Genomic DNA, 27,306 nt, shown 5'->3' on the forward strand with positions numbered 1-27,306 from the left:
AGTAAATGAAAATAAAAATAAAACAATATCCATTGACAACAAAAGGGGTATGTGTGTATTATCCAGAAATGATTCCACCGTGCTCAAATGCGCTGCTCCTGCGCTGAAAATATTGTACAATTGAAAATGAAAAGCCCATCTATGAGGCAGAGAGATGCTAAAATACAGTCATTAATCGACTGTGAAGTATCGCCTCGATAAAAGGTGTAAAGGCTGTGAAGGTGAACCGCAAAAGAAGTTAGCTCTCTTCTGTGATCCCAACCTCACCACCCCCTTCCTCTCTCCACTCCCGACTTCTCTCAGTCATTCTCTTGATACCACTGACCCGACCTGCCCATAGGCTTTCGACTGGCGTTCGGAAGGTATATCCTCGCTGACTGCTGATAACACCAATAGCCTGAAGTACTGCTTTCCTGTTGTCCCTGCCAAATACAGCAGGGTGATTGATCCATTCTAAACTTGCCTCCAACTCAGCATCGAGAGCTGAAACAGTGTTCGGATCAATACCAGGTGCTGTAGCAACTGCCGAGAGCGCGTCGTTTGACTGGTGTCGAGGGATGGGACCAAGGGTGTGGTTTGAGCTAATCGTAGTAGCAGATGTTGGTGAAGGGGTGCGGCGTCGCTCGGGAGTGCGGCTTGTGGGGGACGAAGAACCAGTGCGGGATGAGAGATTATTTGGTGATTTCGAAGGTGGTGGTGGAATTGGAGGTAGACCACCTTTTCCTAGACCTTTCAAGATAGAACGTGTCTCGCTCAAAAGGTGTTGTGCACGATCATGTTGACCACGAGAAACCAAGGTGAGAGCTCGTGTAAGCATATCGGATGTGAGAAGTTCCATACGGCGTTGGACGACGCTTGGATGTGGCGGAATGGGTGGAGCGCTATTCCAGGTAGTATGCTTCTTTTGATTTGTCGAAGCAGGAAGCATAGTTATTGCTAACAGTGAAGGGCGGGGCAAATGAGTAAGTGTTCCATCTCGGAGGATATCGCCCCAGGTTAAATCTGCTTGAATCAAAGGAACCTCCTCTACTGACATAACTCGTTGGTCTTCTTGATCAATTGGGCCACCAAGTGCCTCAAGACCAGAAACTATAGAGTCCCATGGGTCTTGCGCTAGTTGTTCCTGAGAAGCATTATCTGGAGCAATAACTAGCTGTACTAGAATATCCCTCTTATCACCAAATCTGAGGTCTCCCAAAGAAGCCTCGGCGTCTTTACCTGTTGCACGTTTAGTGATCTGTAGAGCTCCGCTAATCTTGACAAATTTAGCTGGCGATCCTTCAGGAAGTCGAAGTTTTAATTTCACATTTTGATGTGACATTGTTTGAAGGGATCCGAGACAACCTGCAAGACATTCTCGCAACATCATCCAGTCTTTGACATATGTGTAGGAAGCCTTCGTTCGCGTTGATAATTCTATCATGGTGTCTGGTTTATGGGTCATGCCTAGTCCGAAGGAGTGAACAGCAATCCTAAGGGGAACATGGTTAGCTGTGATTTTTCCAGGTTAGAAAGGTAAAAAAAAACTTACTTTGCTGCCTCAGCTCTCGATACCACAAAATCTACGCTCTCCGCATCAGATGTAGAGGAGTCGCTTATCAGAAGAATTGTAGCGATTGGGTTGTTTGACCTTCGTTGCATGAGAAGATCCATTGCAACATTCGCGCCCTCGACAACATCTACTCGATGACTCTTTTGACCAACTGGTCTAATAGAAGCCAGGATTTGCTGCCATCCATTCCAAGTCTTACTTGTCATTCCTACAAGTGGTGCCGCACCACCACTAGAACCAAAGGTTACCAAACCCATGCGATCACGATCTCCAAGATTAGAAACCATGAATTTAAGCGCATCTCTTACAAGACTAATCTTCACACCTTGCATTGAAGATGAGATTGGGATTACAACAACAATATCGACTGGAACGTGGATTGGGGCAGGTAGTCGTAAGCCTCTGGGAGCCACAGTGTACTCTGTCGGCACAGTGGTGGCAGATCTACCTCCATAACCCGACGAATTAACCGATACTCGCTGTGGCCCTGTGGAATCGCGATTCCACTCTTCTTCTTCAGGCTCGGAGAAATCGTAATCTGGACTTCGTGCTGGAGATCCTTCAATTGCGTTCAGATCTAATAAGGCCTGTTGCCATAACTTAAGTTGATTGCGGTTGTCGAATTTGAGATGGAAGGATGGGAGCTCCGCCACGGAAAGGCTCAAGGTCAATATATTATTATCTTCATTAGGCCGTAAGTTAGTTGCGGTGATCTTTTCTGTTTGTCCAAGAGAATTACCAGATCCAGATTCGGTCACTTCATTCAAATGCTTCTTGATTAATATTGAACCTTTGAGAGTGCATCGAGTGCTTTTTCGAACCCCATTAGACTCATCCCAAGGTTGTGACGATGAAACTTTCTTTTCTTTCACGCAAATAAGCATTTCCGCAAACAAGAAACATTCCAGTTCCTGCCAAGATTGTTTGTCTTTCCCAACTCGAATAGTTCCGTACAGTCGCAATTTTCCGAATCTGCTTCTCATTAGTGTTTCCATTTTGAATGTAAAGATTATGAATATACCTGTTGAAATCAAGACCGTGCCAATTCTCAACGCGGTTTCGCAATCCCTCTGTAATTTCGTCCAAGACCTCGGGAGATTCGTAAGGATAGAACCGTGGTGCACTTTGGGCAGGAGAGGGAGGCCTGGCATAGGTGTCTTCGGGGCGGATGTTGGGTAGTGGAGGAGCGCTTCGAATGTCATCTGGGTCGGGTCGCCACTTATTGTCCGGTACTTCAATTGTGATAAGACAAGTCAAAGTTTGCTGTTGTCTCGACCTATTTAGGGTTGGAAACTCAGAACGGATGCTAACGACTGGAGCCGGTATGGGATTTCTCGTGACACTCGCTCGAGGACTCATAATATTTGACTCCATTGCTTGCACGTCGTAGTCATGGCGGCGGGGTGGACCACTGATTGCGGTCTCTGGATAACCAACAGATGATGGAGCATTCCCGCTATCATTCCTTTGATGTGAAGTTCTTGACGGTGGCGGATATCGTTCCATGCGCTCTCTACTTTCCCTGCTATCTCTGTTGCTACCATTATCTCTGCTATTTTCCCTAGGATGAGTGTCCTGGCTATTCGCTCTTGTTCTTGTAGTTCGAGCATTAGATTCGCGGCTGGGCGGCCGTACAGTTTGGGATTCCCAATTCGAGGGTGTGGGGGTGGATCTCGCGGACTGATCGCTGGCCGAAACTGATCGCACAATACTACTTAGCTTCTCTGAAGGAACAGCAGGAATCAGCTTTATATTCGGGGAGAACGAACCATTTTTGAAAGTCTTACCAATGTCAAGAACATTGCCTCCTCGACTCGTATCTAGACCTAATGGCGCATTGCAAGTTGGGCAATATTGAGCTTCACTCTCCTTGATGTACTCGTAGAAACATGCCTCATGTGAAACATGGCCACATGAAAACTGTAGTATTCGTTCACCGCGGAGTGTGTGTTCCAATGGTTCTTCACACACAGAACATTCACTTCCAACAAACGTCCTCTCCCTCCTGTTGCGAGTTCTATCCGTGTCCAACATTCCTGTCATTCCACCACCGGCTCGCTGTTTGAGATCACGATTTGCCTTGCTGGCTAGAAATGAGGCCGAGGAAAACGACGTATTGGAGTTCTCAGGAAAGAATTCTAAAATTTTGCGATTGTCTGATGAAGAACAAATATTAAGTCAGTCAATGTGAAGGTAATTTTCGTGCATTAGTATGAGCGGAGGGGTGGAGTAATGGCAATTTGGAGAATGGCTACTGCGTACCCTTTTTGGAACGGGATCCTGCAACGCAAGCTCCACCAAATGGACCCTTGACCTTGTCTTTCTCTCGCCTCCTTGATCTCTTATCCGAGTCGCTGAGCAGTCCAAGCTCATACAACCTTGAAACCTGGTCTTTTTGTTCCTCCTCTTCTTTGCGGCTAAAGCTAGTGGGATTCCTACCAGTGTCGGAAGTGGAAGGGGTACGATGTCCCAGGAACCTTTTCGACATGAACCACTGTTCCAGAGGGTCTTATTTCGAAGCTCTGTTTAAATATAACCTTGCCTGCCCGCTTTATTTTTGATATTTTCCGCTGCTAATAAGTATCCAGTAGAATTAAGATTTACGAACAGCGTGCAATCTTTTCCAGCACATGTAATGCTGGCTTGTGAGAGTGAAAATTCGATCAAATCCTGTAAGTCAGGACCAAGAAAGAGTTGGGGTGGCGATGCTGCGAATATGCGCTGTGAGAATGTCAATCTTTTCTCGAGGGACTCTAAATTTGGGTATGGGAACGTGAGCCCGGCGAAGGACAGGACTACCGGAGGAGTTAATAGTAATCCAGAGGTGTGACGCAGTGGGAGTTTTGTGGGAGTTTTGTGAGCACGCTTTCCACTTCCAGTGTGCTGATGGTTCACGGCTTAGGTCAGAATAATCGAAGAGGATCCTAGGCAGGATGGGCACTATCCGATGTAGTTTTAGATCCCGTGTTTGGTTAATGGGCTGCAGTAATGAAGAGACGAGCTGAGTAGCCAGGCCAATAGGTTATTCAATGCAAAATTAAGTCATTCGACCAGGCGTCTGGGAGCTTGCGAATTATCAAAAGGAGGGGCGATCTGCGAACTTGCGAATCATAAATTTGTGCGAATTGCGTACTACGGGGTAGTTGACTTCATTCGGAGCCTAGTGAAATATAATGGAGGTTTGAGTGACAGCAGGTAATGAGTAAAGAGAAAAACTTGACCGACAGTGAGACTAGAAAAGCCAAATGCGCCGTCCACTTACAGTAGTAGGTGATGGAAGCACCATGTCTAGGCAGTTAAGGTAGTAAGTATAACTGTGTATAGAAGAAAAAATTGAACATAAGCCGGAACTCCACTTGCCCATCCATCCCCAACAGCTCGAATGCATGGGTATGGATGGGTACGTAAACGATGAACACTGTCCAGGATACCTACAGGACTAAGTGATTTCTAGGATTTCGGAGTTGGCTTCAGCAGGGGCATGATGGGATTGGTGCAGTGGACGGGCTGGCTGGTGAAGATTCGGTGATTTTTTTGGATAGTGGAAAGTGCATGGTTGTTACTTTTTGTTAGTGCGAGGTACAGAAATCATTCATGGCAGTAACTTCAGGTAATAACTTTCATATGATATGCTTATAGCTCTGGATATAAAACGACCTCGGATATTGAGCAAGCTTCTTCAGCCCCGGAGAAAACATGAAATTGAATGTATGCGACTGTTTGCATTAAATCAAGAAGTTAGAAAAGAGCTTCAAGATTAACTCGACAAGTATTAACATGAAGGAGGTAACTTGACTAGTTTCCGCATAGTAGGACCTCGTCACATCGGAGATAACGACGTTGGAAATCCGTGTATACCAGATGTCTTTCTGAAATATCGTCACTTTTAACTAGATAGAATAAATCTATGATTCTAATATAAGAATTATAAAGAAAATACTACATATTCTTTATTTAGATCCATTTTATAATTGATTATTAAAACTTCATATAACTAATACTGAAATCTTAGAACTTAAACTTGAAACTAGCTATTTATTTCGTTGATATCTTACGATTTGATTCTTGATATACTAGAATTCATACTATATTAGAATTGATCATTGAATTTTTAGGTCTGGTATAGCGAGATTCTACTGTAGTTAGCTTAGTACTTTTTATCAGCCGATAAGTCCCACACCAAAATGAAGGGGTCACCAGGGCTAGACGGTGGAATTTAATTAGAACACGCCATTAATTTGAAGATTAGAAATCTTTGAGCTTCATATTCAATGTGCCGAAACCAGTCATAGACATTTTGACACCTCAATAATTTGACAGGATAAGTTTTTACTTTTCGAGGTGTATTTCTACTTTCGTTGACACAAGCCGAGACATAGGGAAGTAGAACAGAAAATGCGGCTTTAGGCTATACCAATGGCTGCGTGTCTAATCTACTCCGTAGGCCAAAGGGTCCTATATTATCATACTATAAGACGAACGCCGGAAATTTTACCAGAAAAGGACAACCTGCATAGAGGCAACTTCTTGCAGTATGCAGTAGGTTAAACTTGCAGATTTTGGGCTGGTACAGTTATGTTCTACAAAGTACTGGACATAAATCTCTTGGTTGCAATTACCATCTTACTCGGCCCCCTCATAGACCTATCCTCAATCATCTACCCCCACCAAACCCCAGTCTCTAGTAACACATCACGATAAAAGAATGTTTATTACCATCTCAGCTTTCTGCACTTCTTAATTGCATATTCAAAGCATCGTACCAATCAAAGTTTGCATCATAGTCTAGACACTAGAATCCCTAGACCGCGCCCGTTATCCGCCTGTTTCTCTCGGATGTTCCTGGTTATGCTAAAAGGCTCGCTAGACTTCTTTTTCCATCATGCATGCAGAATGATTACAGGGTGCACAGCACAAGACAAGAACTCTTGCGTGTAAGCAGCTAGTGAAAAAAATCCGATCATTTCTTCTTACAGGCATTTGATGGCTGAAAAATATGGTTATATGACACTTGCACTTTTTCTTCGCGTTTTATGTTGACAGGAGAATGACTGTTGGAAAACCCCCCATCCTATCAAACACTTCGTTCTAGTAGGAAGAAAAAGTAATCTGTCAATTTCTTCCTTTCCATGAACAGCGAAAGAAATGATTCTGATACGGAAGCTTTTAGGTCCTTGGCTTCCGAGCAGCTGAGAATATGTTCCAGAAAATTGGAAATAGATTGATAATTACGCACTATCCTGCACTATTCCATTCTATCATCTGTAATGTAATAATATTGATCAGGACCCATTCTTCACATGTTCAAACCGGTGGTCCGGTGCTAAGATTCTTATTAACAGTCCCCAATATGGAAATACTCCAAAGAGTTCATCCCCACAAGACGACATATGGAATAAGTTAATATAACGATCTGCCCTATCAGAAACAGATCGACTTCTGCTACATGCGTAACTAAGCAAGAGTAATTAGAGACAAAATTGGAATTTTTGGGTCCTCCCTACTCCTATTCTTTCCTCTAAACATCGTGTTTCCCACGAGGTTTATATCGAATGTCTCATCCCCATATCCACTTTCGATCGTCGAAGCTACGGGAATGTCGCCGCCACAAAAAGAAAAATCAGGAACAGATGTCATTTATTTTGGTGGACTTTGGAATTCGGAAGGACAAGAATATTTTGATAATCTGTAAGGATACATGGCGTATATGCCGTATATGCCGTGTACGCCTTACACCAAAAGTCCTAGGCAACCTGCTAAGGAAGCCACAACCAATAGATTCACGATATTTTCCGCAGAGATTTTGCTCAGATGTCTTCTAGAAACCTTCGAATTATGGTCAGAGCTTTCGAATTTTGATGCCTATCAGAATTCTGTCTTGTTACCCCAAACCTCTACTGGGAATGAAATCCGTTTGATTTTGGATGGAACGTTACACAATCGATCTATCTAATCTCAATCTACTAGCTTCCAAGGAGGATTCTACAGGATTGAAATACTTGTGCGGTACCTCCGTTCTGTATTTACAGGTACACCCGCAAATATGTGATATACTTACGGCAAGTAACGTCGGCAGCTAAAATGTCCCATCCTTCTCAAGTTCTAAAAGTTCTCAGTTATGACTTCTGTAGCGCTACACCCGCGTTTTTACAATTTTGCAGTATGCTTACAATGTCAAGATGATACGGACTTGGGTACTTCGTATGTATACTGATTTGCTGACAATCGTCACTTACGCCGCATGTACAAAGCTCGAAATACACAACTTGTGAGCGACTCCACGCTTATCATCTCATCTAATCCGTACGGAGTATATCAGATGTGTTAAACATTGTGGCTTGATGTTATCCGAAGCACTCCCACATTTCTATCTGATGTCAGCTTCCACATTGCTGCGCCGCCGTAACGGATGACTGCAACTCGCACAGTAGTATTCTCATATATATATAAAAAGGACATCCATAATAAGTCGTTAATCATTAGGTATCAAAACCTGACATGTAAGAACTTTAATTAGCAGGTGAATCAGGATTTACTGCAAAAACATCATCATACTAATTTTTAATCCACTATCGCGCAGACAATACACTCCAATGCTACCCTTTGAGTATATTATCATCCCGAACAGGAAAGCACCTGACAAGTTACGAGCAAACTGGCAGTCATACAAGGAATCCTTCGCAAACCTCACCTTGAAACATTATGCAACCACTTCAATGATGCTTTCGCATCGATCTTTTGCCTAAAAGTAACCTGCTCCAAGCATGTCCTAAAGAACCAGACATCTTTGACGATGCTCAATTCCTTACGTCTTGGATGTTCATATAGATGGCCACGAGTTTCTCGCATGCTAAGCAAGCATGGTCTGGTCTCTGGTTACTTTCGTGCTCATAGATATATTAATAGGTGATCATTTGTGGAGATATTTTAGTTCAATTAGCGTTTCTTGAATTAGGATTGGTATGGCATGAAGTTCTCCGGCACCGCGGGACAAACAAAGATCAGTCGCAATGCAATTAAACTCTATAATCCATATCGGATTCTAAGTTGTAATGTATACTTCGCCACGAAGTATATCGATCCCGTCATGCCAAGGTAACTCAGTTTTTATGGTTGATCTAACTCTACAGGAATGCCGCCGGGATCTATTTATGTGCTTCCTATTCCCGTTACGGGTTCTCGGTCAGTCACTTGTAATCTTTATGATATCAATGCAAATATTTATGGTCATTCTGTCATATGAATCGTGTGCACTCAAGAGGCGACTTACAAAAGTAATCCAAGGAAATCTATCCAAATATCTGAAATCACCACTTTGTTTTCCGTCAACATCAATCTAACCTAGACTTTGCGCTATCGTCGTACTACTTGGAAATCTCAGTGTTATTCATCTTCTGTGCATCAATGCATTCATGGTTGTAAACCCCGCTGGGACTAATTTAGCCCCCGATTATTAACCTTATATTCAGCGTTTTTCAAGACTATATGGAAATGGGACCGATGTTTACATCAGGACTGCTGATTAGTTCCTGCCCTATGAGGTTCTGTCAGTGCCCTTTGCCTGCTAGATCAGTGGTAGATTCACGGCCATGCGAGTCCGTGGGCTCACTAACAAGCATGCTAAAGCAGAAAAGACAATTCAAGGTCTTCCAACTAACCCTTCAAGCATCTAATTCTCTGTCCGTCTTCTAGATTTGAACGCTTAACCAACTAAAAATGATCTCGACCATTATGAAAACCAAAACTAATTGTCGGCGTTGTCGATTTATAAACGAATCAACATAAGCTCCAGCCCAACTGCCTAGATATCTCATCTTTTAATATCGGTCTTCATGCTTAATATGTCACATGATTTGTACGGCTTTCAGCAAATAATATATATGATACCTTGAATTCGACTGCATCAGACAAACTTCCCGTCCCGGCGCTCGCCATTCACCCCGCAAAACTAGGATCTTCTTGTCTGGAGATTTTTCAGCACAATAATATACGAAATAAGTTTAATCGGCATGGACAATAATATATACGGTAGATATACCTTTCGATTCCAAGTATATTTATCGATTATCAATGCACACTATTGTTAAAAGTCTCAATCTTGCGCATACAAAGTACGCTCTGACTTACAAACAAGCCACTAGCAAGGATCACTAGCAAAACTGTATTGCGTATTAAGAATCGTGAAAAGTCAAAATGTTCTCACTCCTACGAGTCCTACCATATGCAATACAGTAGTAGAGATCCTAATGTTCCTTCAAGCTAAACCAGGCCGTTTTCACTACGAGTATTATTGCAATAATGTAACACCCGGATTACTAGTCCGCGCCAAAATCAAGCTACAATCCTCCGATTAAGCCAAGTTACAAGGCCGGGGTTCAACCGATTAGTTTCAACTGGACTGGTGCCCTGAGCTCCCTCTGAGCTCCTATGGGCTTTTGATAATTGTTTGATAGATATAGATATAGATATTGTAACTGCAGTAACTTAGTTATCTGATAAGTACCTACATGCGGAGTATCCATCCATCTCCAAGAACAACTAAAACGCACCACCGCTTCCCCAATCTGCCCCTCCAACCTTCCCACACACATGCGCTAGAAACGCCACACATGAACAGGGTCTCCCACTGATCACACACCTACATACATATTTTGTGCATAGCTTACCAGTCCAGTCCAGTTCCCTGTTGCATACATACACAGGCATACACAGGCATGTATGTACGCCTCCCTCAGAGTAAAGAAGTTTCAGCTTCTCAAGGAACAGATAACCAATAATAATATCTCCTACTATATTTTCCTGCTCTTGATTATCAAGCTCGATATTTTATATTCTCAGCAGTACAGGCATAAAAATGAATGAATGATTGACACTTCGCATTGGATGCGTCGTATGTGTATGTACCTGCTAGCTTCTGCCTACCTACACACACCAGACAGTAAATACTCAAAAACCATCCGAATCCCGAGCATTTCTGCGAATGCTAGGACGTATATACGTACATACAGTTTGCAGAGGTAAGGAAAGACGTAATTTTCAGCCCTAGATAACCTACTTGTATCCGGGCCTTTTATACGCAACATTCATTCATGCAATATACCCGAGGTTTGGGCTCTTTTTGGTAGGGTTCTTCAATTATATAATTCTTACAAGATTTTAGATACCAAGCAATATTGATATGTTCTCCGAGCTGCCTAGATGTGTACTAAATTTTTCTTATTTTCATGCCGTTTATCGAGATGTGACCAATCTTTATAATGTATGTACCTACCTACCTACATACCTACTATTTGTACTTAAACTCTCACCGGGAATGCGATACCAGCATTACCGTAAAATGTCGGATGGATGTGGACTCACAGGTAATATAATTGTCTTCGGATATTTTCTGAAGCTGGATTTTACACAAGATTAGATATTTAGATGTCAGTGCAACTTGCAGAGGCCAAATACTAGATTGAGCTCTTTAAAACTATCAGATTCGGGACAGTGGCAGGAACCGTATGTTTGGTAATGACAGCTCCGCCCTGACGTCGTGGGAGGGAGCCATTACCCATCGGCAAGTTTGGATAATCTGACCATCCCATTGGTAAAACAAGATAGAAACACCAAATTATATAAGAGATAATCAAACCCAAGTTGGCTTTCTTTTGCTTTTTAGTTTCCATTGCCGGTGGTGTATTAATGACAGGTGACAGGTGCCGTGCATTGAGCGCACGGTATTTGATCAGTTTTCTTTTGCTTTTTTGGCACCGGTAGGTTATCACTTATGATGGCGATCCTGTCTTCATTTAACTCCTTGGTTGGTATAAACTGAGACTGAAGTGCCTGCCTGTGTTTACCCCTAGATGCTGTCAACGAACTCCGTTGATCTGGATGACATAAAATCGACTGGTATGTCTCAGTTTACAAGACTACCGCTCTGTCTCCATCTTGCCCCGAAGGTAAGGGCAAAACGCTATATCAAACGGGTCTCGCGATCAGGTTCATCGAAACGTCTGTCATGGGATAGAAACTGAACGTCGATCTTTATATCCCTTACTGTAGCCCCTTTATCATAATTGTTCTCATTATTTGGGGCTTACCTGGCTGAAGATAGGGGGGTTTTGAAATTTCTCAACCACGACGAACTCTGTCGTCGGACTTTGGATTGATACAATCACTGAGTGTCACCAAGGGCGCATTCCTCAAAGCAAGAAGCGGCTCGGCATCCCAAAAGTACCGTATCATCTGAGACAATCGTGGATTTGTGTCATCACACAACTACCGACCATCATGAACAACCTTTGCGGCAGTTACCTTCGTGTTGCGTATAATCGTGACGACTACTCATGGACCAGCCAAGTCTCAGGACATCGGTATAATGTCGCTGTCCTCTATCTGATCATCACGTCGCATCCAGCGGTAGGATTGTGATAACACGATCGTCGTTGGTTTTAGAGAGCCAAGGTTAAATGGGGTCCAGATTGTGATGCTGTATCCATGAGAGACCAAGATATGGGGTCTCATATTCACAATTCCCCACTTGAAACAGTGGACGGAGAAGCGTTTTACGCAATGCACTTCTTAAATGGGTAGATAGAGTTATTGTCCCTCTGGTTCACCTCATCAATAAATCCTCAAATTATCCAACTCGGTCACGTCGATCCCGGCTAATTCCGCCAGATGAGCTGATGATCTATTATTTGCACCTGCAATTTTGCCTAAATAAAATGTTGATATCCCCATCTTGGCCTCGATATGCGAAAACATGTGCTGCTAAGTCTTAATTGAATAGCTCTTGCATGTGTCGTTACAAACAGTCTTAGTCTCCTGCACATTCTGCTCATACTAGCAACCCCACACACAAATTGAGTCTGGAAGATGGGTCTGCTCTTTGACTTTGTCCAGGCACAAGATTAAGATATGGGGCGAGCTCTCGGTACCAAGAAACGTTGTTTGAAACTTTTCACGCGGGTGTGGAGCTGATGTCGGTATGCACGGCTAGCTTTGTTTATTACCAGGGCCAAATGGAGCCATCATGCAGGTGCCTCAGTTTTGTGATGAAATTGGGGATAGAGTTTCAGTTCCTGATGAAGAAATTGTTTTGCAAGCGAGGCTCTGAAAATGGGGGTGTCCGCCGTGTGTGGATCCAACCGAATTTCCGATCGAAAGGTGGTACAGGCCGGCAATCAGCTATCAGCCGTAGTGGTCGGTGTCTCGGTGTTTGATATATTTACGAGTTTAGGATGCTGACAGATTGACTGGGAGACTCGTCATGCAAGAACCTAAGATTTGTGAGCATAACAGATTTATAATTGTGATGGAAGTCCGAACCTTTGCTTATTGGAAGGCTCATTTGCGGATAGGTAAAAAAGAGCCAGTGAAACTCTTCCTAGAGCGGGAGTGCGACTCAACAAATGATGCCTCTAATTAAGGGAGGATGCAGGTTGCCATAGATGGGTATCAAGATCCTCTTGAATCAAGTAAGGTTTGTGAAGTGGACAAAAACGGGTGATTTTTTATACTTCCACTTCTCCGACGACAAGTGTTTGACAGAGTTCTCAAGCTCCTTCATTTATTGATCGAGTAACATGTTGCAGAGCACGCAGCTTGCATGCTAATAATCAACCTTTGAGGATGAGATGTCAACTGAATGGCGCGTTCGTGTCAGTTTTCACACAGAAGTTCATGCTGAATTGTGGAATTGCAATGAGACTTCAATGACGCCGGGGCCGCGACCACATGTTGTTCCTGATAGCTTCTAGCGAAGATTCGAGCTGTGAACTCCATCAATGGAAGTCTTCGAATGTAGGTATATTTGTGTCTACCAGAATGCGATTTGTTAGGACAGAGCGCGATGCGCCGATTGGTGATGGGAGAAGAAATTAAAATGTTTGAATGGAATATGTTCTGTTGGATTTGTGCCTTGGCTTGACGGAACTGTTAGCAGAAGCTCCCAATTGCTTTCAGACGTGCAAAGAAGTAATACGGGACTTTTCGATCGCTTCGATCATTTTCATCTAAAGGACCACTGCTCAAGTGCCACAAGCTTTTGGGCATTCCTTGGGCCAAAACACGAGCTTGGTAATCACTACCTTTTATGTTTCGCCATGCGTGGCGTGGAGAACGAGGCGGCACTGCACCGCCTAGAGTAAAGATACGCCATTCATACGTAGAAGCATTCCTTCCTTACCAGTTTAATACAATAACGTTGATCTTACAACCCGCTTTACAAATTTACGACGGTGTCAACTGATCCTCATGACCGATGGCTCATCACCAGAGTTCGCTTTGAAAGAGGTTGGACCTGCCAAGCAGGCACTTTCAAAAAAACTGCAGCGGAAGACCTTTCTACAAGTGCTACTACTATCCAGCGGGTGCATAAAAAACAGGAGCAAACGAGCCTTTCTCGGTGCTTTCAACCCTTTGACGAGATCCATTGAAAGTTTACCGGCGGTGACGGATACTTTCACCAGCAGTTCCCCAATATTCTTTGCCCGATTGAGGAAGTATCCGTGTTTTGCTCGTACTAGTTAGAAGTTTGGCAAATTCCATGATTGTATGCTAGGCACTTTTGCTCATATCAGGGATGTACTTTCGCGTTTGCCTTGAGTAGAGCTCGTTTGTCCGCATTGTTTTTGCATTCTGAAGCAGGATAGATAATTACCAAACATGTTTTGATCAAGACAAATATCTGAAGTTTATTCAAACGTTTTCCCGGCGTATCTCAACAAGCTTGTTCTGTGCTCAGCCTCCAAAAGTGTACTAATGGGCAGAAATCTTATATAGAGCATTGAAAAATCTTCCATCTTCATCCCTTCAAGCACAACTTGACAATTTCGTGCAAAAATCCAGAGACAACCGTGAAGCAATTGAAGGTGAAGCTCACTTGTGTCACCATATTGAAGTGAAATGACCATTCGAGCTTTGGGTAAAGGGAATACTGTGGAGCAGAGAACAACAGCTAAGTAGGCCATACCTTGGACTGCTGTATTGCCTTGATTTATGTTCTTGTTGTGACACTAGGAAACAAACAAAAATGAATCAAAGCTGTCCGTAAATCGTCGACAAGTACAGACATCATTAAACCTTTCATCACTAATAACTTGATGATATTTGGCTGGTATTTTGATCGTGGTGCTACCCGCAATAACAAATGTTTCTAGTGAACAAATGAAAAGTGAAGGATTAAGGACAAATAGAAGGTTTTATCAGCCCAGTTTAAAAGGACGAAGAAGAGAGAGCTGCCGGCAGTTGTAACTGACTGGGTCGGGAATGGAGATAAAGGCTCAAACCTTGAAAACTTCAGGTAAGGAAACAATCATGACTCCTTTTCATCATCGCAACAGAACAACCTGAGCCACCGCATTAACCTAAGACGAGGTGCTGTACAAGAAATATCTGATTCAACATGGAGACCTTTCCTCTGATGTGCACAAGAAGTTGGAATATGTGTCTTGCCACACCGGAGCTAGATTGCTGCGAAACAGGTAAGTGGTTCTGAAGATCAGCGCAACTAGAAGGAAGGACATCTCCCCATGCGGGGCACAGGTTTTTGCTAAGTAAGCTAAAGCCGCAAAGAATAATTGAAGATATTTTGAGAAGATTTTAGGCTCAATATGGAAAGTAGGATGGTTCTGGGTCCAAATAATCAGGAATCGTAGCTCCAATAATCAGACAACCCTCTTCACACCAACAATATAGTACCATTCAACGTGTCGCACCAAAGCACCATTTGCTGCCAAAAAAGCCCCAGCAAATAATCAGGGAGACATCGAAAACGTGAAGCTGAGGATATGGAAGCCCATATTGCTATTGAAAAAGTTACGACTGCCAAAGATCAATGTAATTTTATTGTCGAGGAGTACGAACCCGACTACACTTATGCTTAATAGTCGCTGAGCAAAGCAAGCTTGCAAAGCTCAAGATCAAGAAGTATGCCGAATATCATATCTACAATTGGACAGTCTAAAAATGTTGGCCAGTGAACACTCCGAGTGTTACCTAGTGATGAACTTGGTTCGGTGTTTTGAGGGAGACGAGGTGTTAGCGCCGTTTCCCAGTCATGGGAAATCAATCAATTGGATCAATCGACAAATCGATATTTGTCAGCACAATAACGGCGTGTTTTCTTGTTTGTAAGTAATTCTTTCTCTTTTATACCAATCATGATGAGGACAGTCCTCAGACTAAAACCTTCGGGTGTCGGTAGCTTCGAACCATAGAAGCTAACATAGGCAAGACATCATTTGAAAGTCTCGCTGGTTTTCAATTCTTTACCCAAACAATCTCTTCCAATTTCCTGCACATTACATCTTCCCACCTTGAGAAACTGGCCGATATCCATCATAAAACCTCATTATATCAAGTATGTATTTCCCACAAGGACTCGATAATCTGGACCAGCAGAGTAATTATCAGCTTTTAATTTTTGGGTGTTCAATTAAACTCAATACTCCAATTGATTCGGGATGTGTCGGATGATTTGAATGTCCCAACTGATTTCAAGAATCCCAAAGCTCTTTATTGCTGATTGCAGTCCGAAGTTTTGGACACCCCGATTCTCCTCTGGGGGATGTAAGCATCAGGGTTAACAAACTTGCAGATCAATATTGCATCGTCATTACTTCTAAATCATGGAGAGCGAGCACAAGCCCAAACCACCACAAGATGAGATTACATTAAACTCAAACATGTCAAGTGCGTATCACCCATTCAAGATGGCGGCCGCATCAGCGCTAACATAGTTGAAGACCAACCTGAAAATCATCACGCCATCATGCGTCCACCTCAGATTGACAATAGAGACATGTTTCTATTTGAGAGTGGGAGTAAAAGAAGAGCCCTCCGCTCTATTTCCTATAATACTCGCATTACGAGATCAAAATCAAAATTGCTAGGGATTGAACAATCCTTTCCTCTCTATCCAGATGTGTGCCAGGGAGCGAAGAGCATCAAAAACCAAAAGAGAAAAGCCAGAGCCCAGCCAATTACCACTATGTTTCATTATTTTATCCGCCTTCCCACTGAGATTCGCCTCGAAATCTTCCATCACATGTTCCCACATCCCCGGACGATATCTACTTCAAATCAACACTACCAAACTCGTGACTCATCACAAATCGAACTTTTAAAGCCGTCTGTAACCTTCTATATCAATCATGAAGCACGGCAGGAAACTCTTCGGTTTTGGGGTGTTGACAAGGCACCCAACCACGCTCCGGGTGTTTTCAACGAAATCAGTTTCCGCGCAAATTACGACCACTTTCAGTTAAACATTTACCTTTGGGATCGTGAGAGTTATATAGAAAGTATGAGAAGATTTGAGGAGAAGAACCCAGGTCGCTTGAGCGCAGTAAAGGAAATTACGCTTGTGGCGTCGAAACCTGGTTATTTGCCCATCTTTAATTTTAAGTCGCATGACCAGCCGAATATCTTCCAGCATTTACCAGAGTTGGAGAGAGTATTTATAAAATGCGTAGTCTTCAAGCCCCAGCTCATTCTCAAATTTTGGCCATCGTCGCATGTGGCATGGATGCAGAAAGTCTGGAAACAAGCTTGGGCCTCGAAGGAGAAGGTGCCAGATATTTCATACTTGACTACTTGATTGCATTAAACAGTTTTAAGCAATGCGCAATAATTTCCAAGTTACCATCGATATCCACCAAAAGCCCTTCTTCGATCGAGCTAGTTTTGCGCCTACTTCTCAAGTGGATATTCCTTCAGTCAGCGGCCTCGCACACCTTGGCCCAAACCTGGCATTGCCATTCTTAAACGGGCTGCAGACGCTGAAGTTAACAACAACACTATTCTAGCTGTCGTTCCAGCAACAGGCGCAGACCATTTGGTTAGGCTGTGTCCATCACACACCTGATGACTAGGCGCAGGCTCATCTCTTTAACTAGATGATTAAACGTGCCGGCATTAAGTCATTGTCCATTGTCCATAGGCTATGTCGAGCTCGAGTTTCACGGGACGGCACTTTCGCGAGGACCCAGGCAAAATGGGTCAGTTAAGAGTGTCCTTTCTAAAGGAAAGTGGAGAGACACAAGCCTCTATCTGCAAATACCAATTTCAGGCATGGTAGAGCTGCTGCCGGTATTATGGCATTCACAATGTTGGTGGTATCAACACTATGGCGAATTCGGCTTTACCTGAAGATCCAGATACAAGGGTATCATCGTTTCGTTCAAGGCCATCATGGAGTGGAGTAGCGATTAGAGAAGGTTGATAATGGTGAACAATTCTGGAGCAGCTGAAGGATATACAGCAGCGGCAATGGAAGAAACGAGACTGCGTCTAAGAATTGCCAACAAAACGCAACTTACACACCCCATCATAACCCGTCGAAGACATCATTTTTTCTTCAAGAGAACCACATGGCTTTTATTGAATCGCCGCCAAATATCTCTATTGCTCACTCGTTTTATGGTCTGTCTGCAAGGAAGATGCACTAAGACGACCGGGTTTTGACTTCCAGCATTGATGTTTATTACGTGGCTAAGGAAACCAAGAATAACTCGGTTATATTGGCGGACTCACTACTGCTCGGTCATCTAGGGTTCTTTCTCAATTATCTGGACAGAGATCGGTCATCCTCGTTGCTGTGTCATCATCATTGCCGTGTTAGCTTCATCACAAAGACACTGCTGGAAACTCGATTGGCATATTCAAAGTTGCACCAAGAGCAATACTAGGCAAGACACTCATTGCTTTAATCCTGGCCTAACTATATGTTGGACATGATCTTGCCATTTACCTTTTGATCAGGCTTTTCGGCTGGTCGATATTCGACGCACGCGTTGAATAAACACCTTTGAAATTCGAACACAATAGCTTCGGATACTGCCGTCTCAACGCTCGAATTATAGCTAAGGGATTGACCATCGACGTGCGAATTCTAAGTTGTGATGCAAAGTGACAGATTCGGGCTGAATCTACATTCATTTACATCATCACTTACTTTAAACCAGAGACTGCATGAGGAGGTCACGACCGAAATTCGAAAGGCCTTCTATTTCGAAATACTGACCTTTGGGGATATAAAAACCTTGGTATGGTGACCATACAACTTTGTGTTCACCAGGCTTGCAGGTCGAGATAGATATTAGGATAAATATAAGAAATAAATTGGATTATGAAGCCTTTTCCGTTACCACACATCATTCGTGAATGTTGAAACTGTATGACTAACCGAATGATGGACTTCAAGGACATATTGCGACTTAGCAAAAATACTCAGACAAATGTAAGATTACCTTGTAACTTCAATATTCTTTGACATTTCCCACTCGCTTTCCACCCTATAACTGGTTCTAAGTTTACAACCCACGCGGGATGAGATGCATACCCGGCAAGCACATGCGACTAATACTGGAAAACAGCCCTACAATGAATTCCCTGTGAAACCTGCGCTCTTGATGAAATCTCCGTATGCAGCATGCCGTGACCCGGGGTTCAAGACCTTTGTGACTGTCAGATGCCAGAAAATCTTTGGCCCTGAGCAAGCATTCGGCTATGGATGTTATGGTTACTTCAAAAACATCACCTTTGAGCTGTGCTTGATATGAAGAGAAAGGATGGTATGTATTTTATGAATTAAAAAAAGAAGAAAATAAAACAAGGTGATGGAATCCTAGAGTGAGGGAATGCTATATATTGGTGTGTTGGTTAGAGCTATGACAGGCCGAAGTCCAAAACTATAGCGGTAAAAGCCCGGTATTCTCTCACTATCAATACCGCCTAAATTGTGAATGTAGGTTTTCATGGAAGGTACATCTGCTACTAACAAATGAACCTCGCATTCGAATGTTTGCATATGTTAAAATGATCAATATTCATGACGATTGATTAATTAAAACAAGGAGCTATTTATTTACTTTACCTAGCTCAAGCTCACTTCCAAAGTGGTGTAGCATGGCATGCATGATATTTTGCCGAACGTGCTATGTACAGGCAACGACCAAAAGCCAACGTCCACTCGTGGGAGGATTAACGGCCTCTTAGATATACTCCAACTTATTACTATAAGAAACATTTATATGTTAAAAAACAACAATATAAACCTTGAGGAAATTTACCTACAACTTATATGACACTAAATACGAATTCCCAAAATCCAATTCAACATGGCAACACCAGCTCCCCTCACTCAATTCCACCACTTCCCTTCTCTCCCCTATGAACTCCGCCTCAAGATATACAACATCCTCCTCAACGAACCGCGCAGCGTCAAAATCGACGGCAAAAGACCCGTTATGAAAATAGGTCGAAAACGGTACTTAGAAACCTACACTACAACGACACCTATTCCATCCCTCCTACACACTAATCACGAAACACGCGCCGAAGCACTGACACACTATCATGCACATTTCCGCACCGAGCACTCTCCAAGTTACATCTACGTAAACTTTGACAGAGACACCATTAGTCTCGCCGATGGAGTAATAGCATACCTATCCGGGAAAGAACTAAATGGAATCCAAAAATTACATTTACAAATCGAAGATACGGCGTATTTTGGACATTATAATTTGAAGAGGTTGGAGGAGATGAGGGGGTTAAAGGAGGTGGAATTGGTGGGTTTGGGTCAGGATGCTGGGACGTGGCAATTGAGGGGACATTATTTCAGGGGATTGGTGAGGGAGATTAGGGAGATGAGGAGGAGGGCGCCGCTTTGGGATTGTCCGAGGGTGAGGATTGTGCATGCGGATTCCGGGGAGGAGTTTGCGGTTGTGGAGGGGGGGGGTTGGTCGGAGGATGATGAGGTGGAGGAGGGGGAGGGTTGGATGGAGGTTGAGATAGAGACGGTGGATGATTGAATGGATTGGGGTGTTTGACTTGAGGTTTTTTTTTTATGTTGATGGTGTTAATAGATGGGGTTTTTTGAGATATGGCGTGGATGATTTATGGTTTATGTTCTGTTTGTGGTTTTACTCTATACTTTTTCTTATGCTTGTATGTCACATTCAGAGGCATATCTCTAACATTTACCATATCTGACATGCACCAGATTTGTCTTCTTGGTAGATCAACACCATTCTGCAAAAGTCATCCTCGAAATCAAGGGTCCACGTTTAAGATCCCGCATTCACCTATTCTCCAAGTAGAGAGAGTCATGGTTGATTTCAATGGAAACTCTGGAAGGCTAAGAGGCAATAAAAGGATCAGGACGAAATAGATGATAGGATATTCATGTGAATATACCTTTTTTCATCTCCCCTCTATGGTCCGATAAATATAGGTTGTGTTATAAAGGTTAGACATGACAAGAATATATACAGAATCACAGTATATAAGAGCTCAGACTTGGGTCTATGAACTCGATGGAGGGGATGAGGATGAGAGTTTTCATTCCCTATCAATGTTTGTAGCTCTATGGTCTGGGTGCCGGTATCTTGGTGAGCTGATATGCTGGAAAGGGTGGAAAGGCTGGAAAGGCTGGAAATCTCAATTCCATTAACCAGCAAATCCTACAAGAAATTCATTACAAGAGTACCGGCGTGGTGGCATATTGGGATGTATACAGTGTCTGTATACCGTGTCATGGTTTCCATATGTCTTCTCATCCCTTTCCCCATCATTTCTAGCTTGTTATCTAAAATAGCCCAATTAACGCTTTACCAGATTCGGTTAGTTTTTAGATAACCCACCACAGTCTAGAATTTTGAATTTTATTGAGGTCATAAAATAATCTCGAATCATTTCCATCTTCATGATCCAAAGTTTGTACAACAACACTCCTTTTATACGCGGAAATGTCCCTTTACGGCCCCGATGCTGCTCAACTTATGGAGGAGAGAGCGAAAACAGATAGTCATGTAAAAGATTTAATGAGGGTTGTGGCAAGTGGCGACGCTTCTAGAGCTCAATTAGATGAATTCGATAATCTTATTAAAGAGTTCAAAAAAGAAAGTGCTAGCGAAAAGGAAAATGCTCTGCTGCCAAAACCTCATCCTTATGCAGACCATCCTGCAGCCTTTCCCGCACCAGATATTCCATCTAAACTTCTATCTATAGCGCCAGGTAATATTTCAGCCCATCAATTCTTCATGCATCTGCTAACACAAATATAGAAATTCGATTAGAGATATATCGATACCTACTTCTTCCTTCAGGTTTTATTAGCATCGAACCAGGACAACCGAAAGGTGATTGGCATCAAGATGACGACAGCTCATCAGACGATTGGACCGACGAAGATACAATTTCATTCGATGGCGATAATTCAGATATGGAGATAGAAAGTGATGTACCTGGTGGTATAGACGGACTGGGATCTTTATTGTGGTCAATGGTGGAACCAGATGAAGATGATGGATCTATCGATATTGATCCAGAGTTTCCTTCAAATCCCGAAGCAGAGTCGATTCTTATTGAAGCCAACCAGGCAACTCCTCCAGACGACCCTATGGAAATTTTGGATTTAGAAGATGGAGGAATAGCTCGGAGAATAGCAAATGGACAAGAAAAGTGGGAAACGGACTCTGCGCACACCGACTTCGATGAATATCGCATGTACCCTGAAATTTTTCGTGTTAACAAACAGATTCATGAAGAAGCCTCTTCACTATTGTTCACCGAAGGCACAGTTGTCGTCAACTCTAACGATCTATTCTTTCTATCAAATAAAAGTCTAAGGTGGGGAAGCATATATGGATTTACTCCATGGAGACACAATCCCCTCACGGCTGTGGCGAAAAGATTACCCGGTGGTACCATACAATACGATCAAGAAGACTTGGGCGGTTGGATGGAGCCTCATATATTCGCCAAATTTCAAAAGGTTCTCTTCGATTGTGCATTGGAAGATGAACATACCGAGGGCATTCAATTCTTTTTCGATATCGACAACTCTAAACTAGATTCTGAAAATGAGAAAAAATTCCGCAGCTATTTAGGAACCCTGACCTTCGTCAAAGACTTTGTCAAGCTTATATCCAAATCTCAAGTCATCAATAAACTCACCGTCAACCTACTCGTCGAAATTGCAGCCGACAGCAGACTAGATGACGAATCAATTGACGAAGACAATGAAGAAGCAGTCGAGGCACTAGATCTTAAACAAGACAAAGCAGATCTCGACGCTAATATTCGAGCTACAGAATTATTCATGGATGCCAATATGTTCAAACCATTCAAACAGTTGAAGAATGTGAGGAGACTCGATTTTCGATATGGTTTTGCTGATTTCGTTCCTCCGGTTGATTATGTACCGGCGGAAAAATATCAGAATATGATGAAGAAAATAAAGAAGTTGGTAGAGAGAAATTTTAAAGAACCGGAAGAACCGACAAGGGGAGGTCTTAGAAGTCAGGGGAGCGTTACACTGCATGAATCTATTTAGAATGTTGTCTGTGATTAGAAGATTATGGGTATAGAGACTTTGTAGAAGGTCTGCGTTAGAGTATTAGATAGGTACTTTATGTTTATAATTATTTGTAGTGTAGTGGTATATAGTTGTTTTATAAGTAATTAAAAATAAAAATAGAAATAGAAATTATAATAATTAAAACTTTTTTTCCTTTTTGATATTTTAATAAACTAAATAAATAAATACTTAAATATTTTAATAAAAAAACTAAAATTTGAAAATAAATGAAAAGTGGAATAAAATAAAATATATTATAAACTAATCTTATAAGTTTATTCATCTATTTATTCATCCATCCACTCTCATTCCCATCCTCAATATAAAATTCACAATACAACATTTAATACTCGAATACAGCACTTCATACAATAAATCAATATCTACACATTCATTGATTGATACAATCTTAAGATGATAATGAACTTACAATACATACATTAAAAACCATACACCATACATCATAATTACATCATATATTCCGAACCATTCATTTCTAATCATATCATATCATATCATATCTAGTCATCTGTTATATCTTCTTCCGCTTTATCCACAACTCCATCTTCATGTTCATCTCCATCTTCGTCTCCATCCTCATCCTCACCCTCATCACTATCATCCTCCTCATCCGTCACAACCAACAAGCAAGGTTCTCTAGAATGCCAAATCCTTCTCTCCTTCGCCCCTAACATGGTATCCATCAAATTTTTCGTATCAGCTCTAACCCTCGCACCCTCTTTAATAGACAATTCCTCTTTCACCGGCTCAACCAATCTCACTTCTTCAATCGAGGCACTAAGTTCGAATTCTCCTCTACAAAGTGGTGTCATACCGAGATGAACTTCGATTTGTTCATTTCCAGGAATTTGTGGGAGGGTTTGTTGCAGCACACCATTCCAAACGAATTTCTTGGATAGATCGAGAGTTTGAGTGAGTGAATGGTTACGAATGGATGGCTGGAGACGAAGAAGAGGATGAATAGGTTTGGAAGATCGATTGCTAATGCGAACTGTGATTGAAGAAAATGTATCGGTGTGGATGTCGTATTTAGGACCTGGTTTATCATTGACGGAGATATCAATTGAAACATCCTCAATTCTGATAACGTCGATGACACGTTGACTTAAACGGAGACCGCGTAATTCTATATTGCCTTTACGATGAACACCAGAGCGTGTCTCCCAGGTTCCTTGAAGAATTTTCAGGATTTCTTCACGGTACCAGAACGATTCTCGAGTAGCTCGTTCTGAATCTGCCGATATTCGGCCTGCACTTACAACAAATTGTCGTTGTCGTAAGGGATCAAGAGCTGGGATGGAGGCTGTTGGGTTTTCTAGATATATCCTAGGAATAGGGAACATTATGCGAGAAGTATTTCCTGGGAATACTTCCTCTTCGATTTTACCTCCTTTCTCAATATCTATCGAGACATGGATACTGCTCGGCCACGCATTTCGAAGATCAAGAATTAGTAAACAATGATCTTGGGGTGTGAAATCTTTCGTTGCGACAGTGCCATCGATTTTGGACCACAAAGATACAGGCAAGCTTCCGGTAAATGGCATAACATCCATTCGAGCGAGCTCTATGCTGGCATTTACAGTGATTGTAAGCGGTACACTTACTTGACGAGTATGAAACCCATTTTCTACCTCTAATTGAGGAACGCCTAGATGAGCATAGTCAACCAGAATAGTAGCACTTGTAAGACCAGGCTTTCCCAATATTTCCATCTCAAAAGTAGCTGTTCCACCAGGTTCAATATAAGGCTTCTCATCAGGCTTTGGTATGTATCGAAGTGCTTGTTTCCGTGCCAAAATTAATTCGTATTCGTACAGCTCTGCTGGTGATGCTTCCCGATTACTCATGGCTGTTTGCAGCGGCGCCTGAGTTGAATCCTTAAAGGAGAAAAGAAGTAAGTCTACGGGTGTCTCGTTTGAAAGGTTCTCTAGTGTGATAGAGAAACTTTGGCGTTCTCCTTCTAATACCATCAACGCAGATTGTGAAAGATTGGTAGATTTTATTGCAACTATAGGTTGTTTGTCTATGACATTCAAGCCTACAGTGGTTGGTAGAGGAGGTATGACACCCCAAGGTACTGCATTTGATGACGTTGAGCCAAAGCTTGTAGGACGAGTCTTCTGACCGAATATCTTTGCTACTCCAATAGACTTGATTTTAATTTCACCTTGTGGTGACCATGAATCCGGAAATATAGGGAACCGCCGTTCTCGGCATCCCCTTACTTTAACAATGCAACCAGTAATTTTCAAGGACCCCGGGTCTTTGGGTGTCCCTAGTATAGTGAGAATCTGTGTTCGATAAGGGCCAATAACTGTCTTCTGCGCGGCAGATTCAAAGCCCGCACCATCAGAATCGAGCTTGATACTTTCTATTTCCACGTCGAACTCATACGGATTCTGCAAAGTAACCTTAAAGACAGCTCTCTCACCAGCAACCATGATGTGATCAACAATAGAAGCATTTAGTGGGCGTAAGAAAGGATTGTATATAAAAGGATTTATCTCCCTGGCGGTAGCAATGGTAACGCCATCAGGGAGTTCTCCACGAGTGTGAGGAATCGGGGTTCTCGACTGAGGTAGAGGTTCAAGCTCAACTCCCCGAACCAGAAATTCATCCCAATATTCTGCTGTAAGCTCATTGACTCCTAAATTCCTCGCAGCTCCAAGCGTCCGAGTAATGTTAGTCATCAGTCGAATCTGTTCCTCGCGACTCATATTGGGTGATGCATCCTCACTCCGTGGTCCCGGAGCTACACCACTGCCAGCAGTTCTTAATAAATCCGCAGTAAACTTTAAGACGCCTTGAAAGTCCGGCAGTGCTTCAGAAAGATTGATACATGATCTTAAAATCTCCATTTTCAGGGCTTGACTTCCGAAAGAGCGGATAGAAGCATTATCAAGTATCCTCAGAATGGTAGCTTCATCTGAATCATCAAATATGTCTTCCGTGATATCTCTAGAAGCTACCACTCCATACGTTTGACCTAATAATGCGAGGAATGAGTCTACGCCATTCTCCATATCACCTTCACCAAGTTCCAGAGCTCCAGCACCGTTAGTGTTCCCATTCGCACTCAGAGCTGCTAATCCTGCTGCTGGATGAACTCCCATCTCGGCTGCTCCTCTAAGGCGAGCTTGAACAAGGGCTGGAACCAATACTGATACCAATTCACGAATTACCATGGCCTTTTTTCTATGGTATCCCATTGATCCAAGAACTGAAGCTATGCCACTCAGTATTATTATGCGGTCCACGACTACAATATTTTCAGAGGATGAATATACAGGAAATGCTCTTAGGATAGTTTTCAGAATTTCTCCACGAGTAGGCTGTATGTTCAAACGAGGCGTCGCGAGATTCGGAGCTTTTTGAAAAGGAGTTCCGAGCACGATTAATTGTAAAACTTCATCAGTTATGTGGCCACCACCTGTATGTATAGCGGAAGAAAGTTTTGCATAACGAATGACAGTTTCGGAAAATGGGTATTGTGGCATAGCCTCCCCATTATTATTCGCGGCACGGGTATAGAGATTTAGAATTCTATCCAATAGTTCTGGAAGCAGAACTGCCAAGTTTTGTAACGAAACTAGACGGTTGCTTGCCGGACTCCTTGGCTCCAAAACAGTAGTTAAGGACGGTGCTTTTTCTGCGGAAACATAACAAATTGGCGGAACTTGAAAGTCCAGCCCAGTCCAGGCAAGCATGAGCATACTGACAAGAATATTATCAAGAGCCTTTGCATGCCACAGATGATCAAGATTTGCTTTTGCGATGGCGGCACTTTCGACCAGCTCGCGTAATGCATCATTCCACCGTCCCGCACACATATACATCGACCCAACGACAATGCCAATGCGGCTTTTTCCTTTGTTTCTTGATCTTTCACTAGTGCTCCCCGATCCAAACCCTACGATTGAAACTCGATCTCTGCTACTGTCCCTGTTCGTTGTGTTACTCGGAGTGCCGAGTCGAGATGGTAAATTTTTCAGCGTGAGCGAATTCTCCCCAATTATATTATCGAAGGTTGGTGGCGAGTCGGAACGAAGACCGCTTGCAGGGCTACCAGAACGGCCTAGAGGTGAAGAAGTGCCAGAATCCGACGCTGCGGATCGAAGGACTGGCATTGACATGCGATAGTTGCTACGATCAATGGCCCCCGCGGGAGAAGAAGATCTAGAATCTTGTTGAGAAGCTGAAAGCTGAGAGTTCCGTCTTGAGGACCCATCTGGCGAGCCTCCACCCCAAGTTCCTCCATTAAACGGCCTATTCCCTGATTGAGCTGGCGACTCTATTGTACTCAGGCCTTGGAGTGACTTTGCGAGTGTCGTCATCTTCTGCAAGCAGCAAGGCAGATATATCGCACATAACAGTT

At 42.8% G+C, this 27,306-nt stretch overlaps 12 protein-coding genes across 12 annotated transcripts; 7 read left to right on the plus strand and 5 right to left on the minus strand.

Moving 5' to 3' along the window:
- Positions 1–238: 238 nt before the first annotated feature.
- Positions 239–4,040, minus strand: SS1G_08716 (hypothetical protein; the record flags this gene model as incomplete). Its single annotated transcript, XM_001589902.1, has 5 exons — positions 239–1,472; positions 1,532–2,524; positions 2,574–3,249; positions 3,322–3,708; positions 3,815–4,040. 5 exons carry the CDS (start codon positions 4,038–4,040, stop codon positions 239–241), a joined length of 3,516 nt encoding a protein of 1,171 aa, XP_001589952.1.
- A 189-nt stretch (positions 4,041–4,229) lies between these two features.
- On the minus strand, positions 4,230–5,106 carry SS1G_08717 (predicted protein; the record flags this gene model as incomplete). Its single annotated transcript, XM_001589903.1, has 3 exons — positions 4,230–4,492; positions 4,815–4,840; positions 5,057–5,106. 3 exons carry the CDS (start codon positions 5,104–5,106, stop codon positions 4,230–4,232), a joined length of 339 nt encoding a protein of 112 aa, XP_001589953.1.
- Positions 5,107–7,250: 2,144 nt separating this feature from the next.
- SS1G_08718 (predicted protein) lies at positions 7,251–8,298 on the plus strand (the record flags this gene model as incomplete). The annotated part of the gene is made up of 3 exons (XM_001589904.1): positions 7,251–7,464; positions 7,732–7,753; positions 8,181–8,298. The coding sequence occupies 3 exons, from the start codon at positions 7,251–7,253 to the stop codon at positions 8,296–8,298; spliced, it is 354 nt and encodes a 117-aa protein (XP_001589954.1).
- A 1,585-nt stretch (positions 8,299–9,883) lies between these two features.
- Positions 9,884–10,268, minus strand: SS1G_08719 (predicted protein; the record flags this gene model as incomplete). The annotated part of the gene is made up of 3 exons (XM_001589905.1): positions 9,884–9,984; positions 10,142–10,190; positions 10,251–10,268. 3 exons carry the CDS (start codon positions 10,266–10,268, stop codon positions 9,884–9,886), a joined length of 168 nt encoding a protein of 55 aa, XP_001589955.1.
- A 1,559-nt stretch (positions 10,269–11,827) lies between these two features.
- On the plus strand, positions 11,828–11,968 carry SS1G_08720 (predicted protein; the record flags this gene model as incomplete). The annotated part of the gene is made up of 1 exon (XM_001589906.1): positions 11,828–11,968. One exon carries the CDS (start codon positions 11,828–11,830, stop codon positions 11,966–11,968), a length of 141 nt encoding a protein of 46 aa, XP_001589956.1.
- Positions 11,969–13,782: 1,814 nt separating this feature from the next.
- Positions 13,783–14,089, minus strand: SS1G_08721 (predicted protein; the record flags this gene model as incomplete). The annotated part of the gene is made up of 2 exons (XM_001589907.1): positions 13,783–14,000; positions 14,065–14,089. The coding sequence occupies 2 exons, from the start codon at positions 14,087–14,089 to the stop codon at positions 13,783–13,785; spliced, it is 243 nt and encodes an 80-aa protein (XP_001589957.1).
- A 1,241-nt stretch (positions 14,090–15,330) lies between these two features.
- SS1G_08722 (predicted protein) lies at positions 15,331–15,426 on the plus strand (the record flags this gene model as incomplete). The annotated part of the gene is made up of 1 exon (XM_001589908.1): positions 15,331–15,426. One exon carries the CDS (start codon positions 15,331–15,333, stop codon positions 15,424–15,426), a length of 96 nt encoding a protein of 31 aa, XP_001589958.1.
- A 744-nt stretch (positions 15,427–16,170) lies between these two features.
- On the plus strand, positions 16,171–17,141 carry SS1G_08723 (predicted protein; the record flags this gene model as incomplete). Its single annotated transcript, XM_001589909.1, has 2 exons — positions 16,171–16,234; positions 16,288–17,141. 2 exons carry the CDS (start codon positions 16,171–16,173, stop codon positions 17,139–17,141), a joined length of 918 nt encoding a protein of 305 aa, XP_001589959.1.
- A 1,593-nt stretch (positions 17,142–18,734) lies between these two features.
- On the plus strand, positions 18,735–19,104 carry SS1G_08724 (predicted protein; the record flags this gene model as incomplete). The annotated part of the gene is made up of 2 exons (XM_001589910.1): positions 18,735–18,782; positions 18,919–19,104. 2 exons carry the CDS (start codon positions 18,735–18,737, stop codon positions 19,102–19,104), a joined length of 234 nt encoding a protein of 77 aa, XP_001589960.1.
- A 558-nt stretch (positions 19,105–19,662) lies between these two features.
- SS1G_08725 (predicted protein) lies at positions 19,663–20,358 on the plus strand (the record flags this gene model as incomplete). The annotated part of the gene is made up of 1 exon (XM_001589911.1): positions 19,663–20,358. The coding sequence occupies one exon, from the start codon at positions 19,663–19,665 to the stop codon at positions 20,356–20,358; it is 696 nt and encodes a 231-aa protein (XP_001589961.1).
- Positions 20,359–21,294: 936 nt separating this feature from the next.
- Positions 21,295–22,883, plus strand: SS1G_08726 (predicted protein; the record flags this gene model as incomplete). The annotated part of the gene is made up of 2 exons (XM_001589912.1): positions 21,295–21,562; positions 21,613–22,883. 2 exons carry the CDS (start codon positions 21,295–21,297, stop codon positions 22,881–22,883), a joined length of 1,539 nt encoding a protein of 512 aa, XP_001589962.1.
- A 545-nt stretch (positions 22,884–23,428) lies between these two features.
- Positions 23,429–27,058, minus strand: SS1G_08727 (hypothetical protein; the record flags this gene model as incomplete). The annotated part of the gene is made up of 1 exon (XM_001589913.1): positions 23,429–27,058. One exon carries the CDS (start codon positions 27,056–27,058, stop codon positions 23,429–23,431), a length of 3,630 nt encoding a protein of 1,209 aa, XP_001589963.1.
- Positions 27,059–27,306: the final 248 nt, after the last annotated feature.

This window comes from Sclerotinia sclerotiorum, genomic scaffold, assembly GCF_000146945.2.
Source record: "Sclerotinia sclerotiorum 1980 UF-70 scaffold_12 genomic scaffold, whole genome shotgun sequence".
Lineage (NCBI taxonomy): Eukaryota > Fungi > Ascomycota > Leotiomycetes > Helotiales > Sclerotiniaceae > Sclerotinia > Sclerotinia sclerotiorum.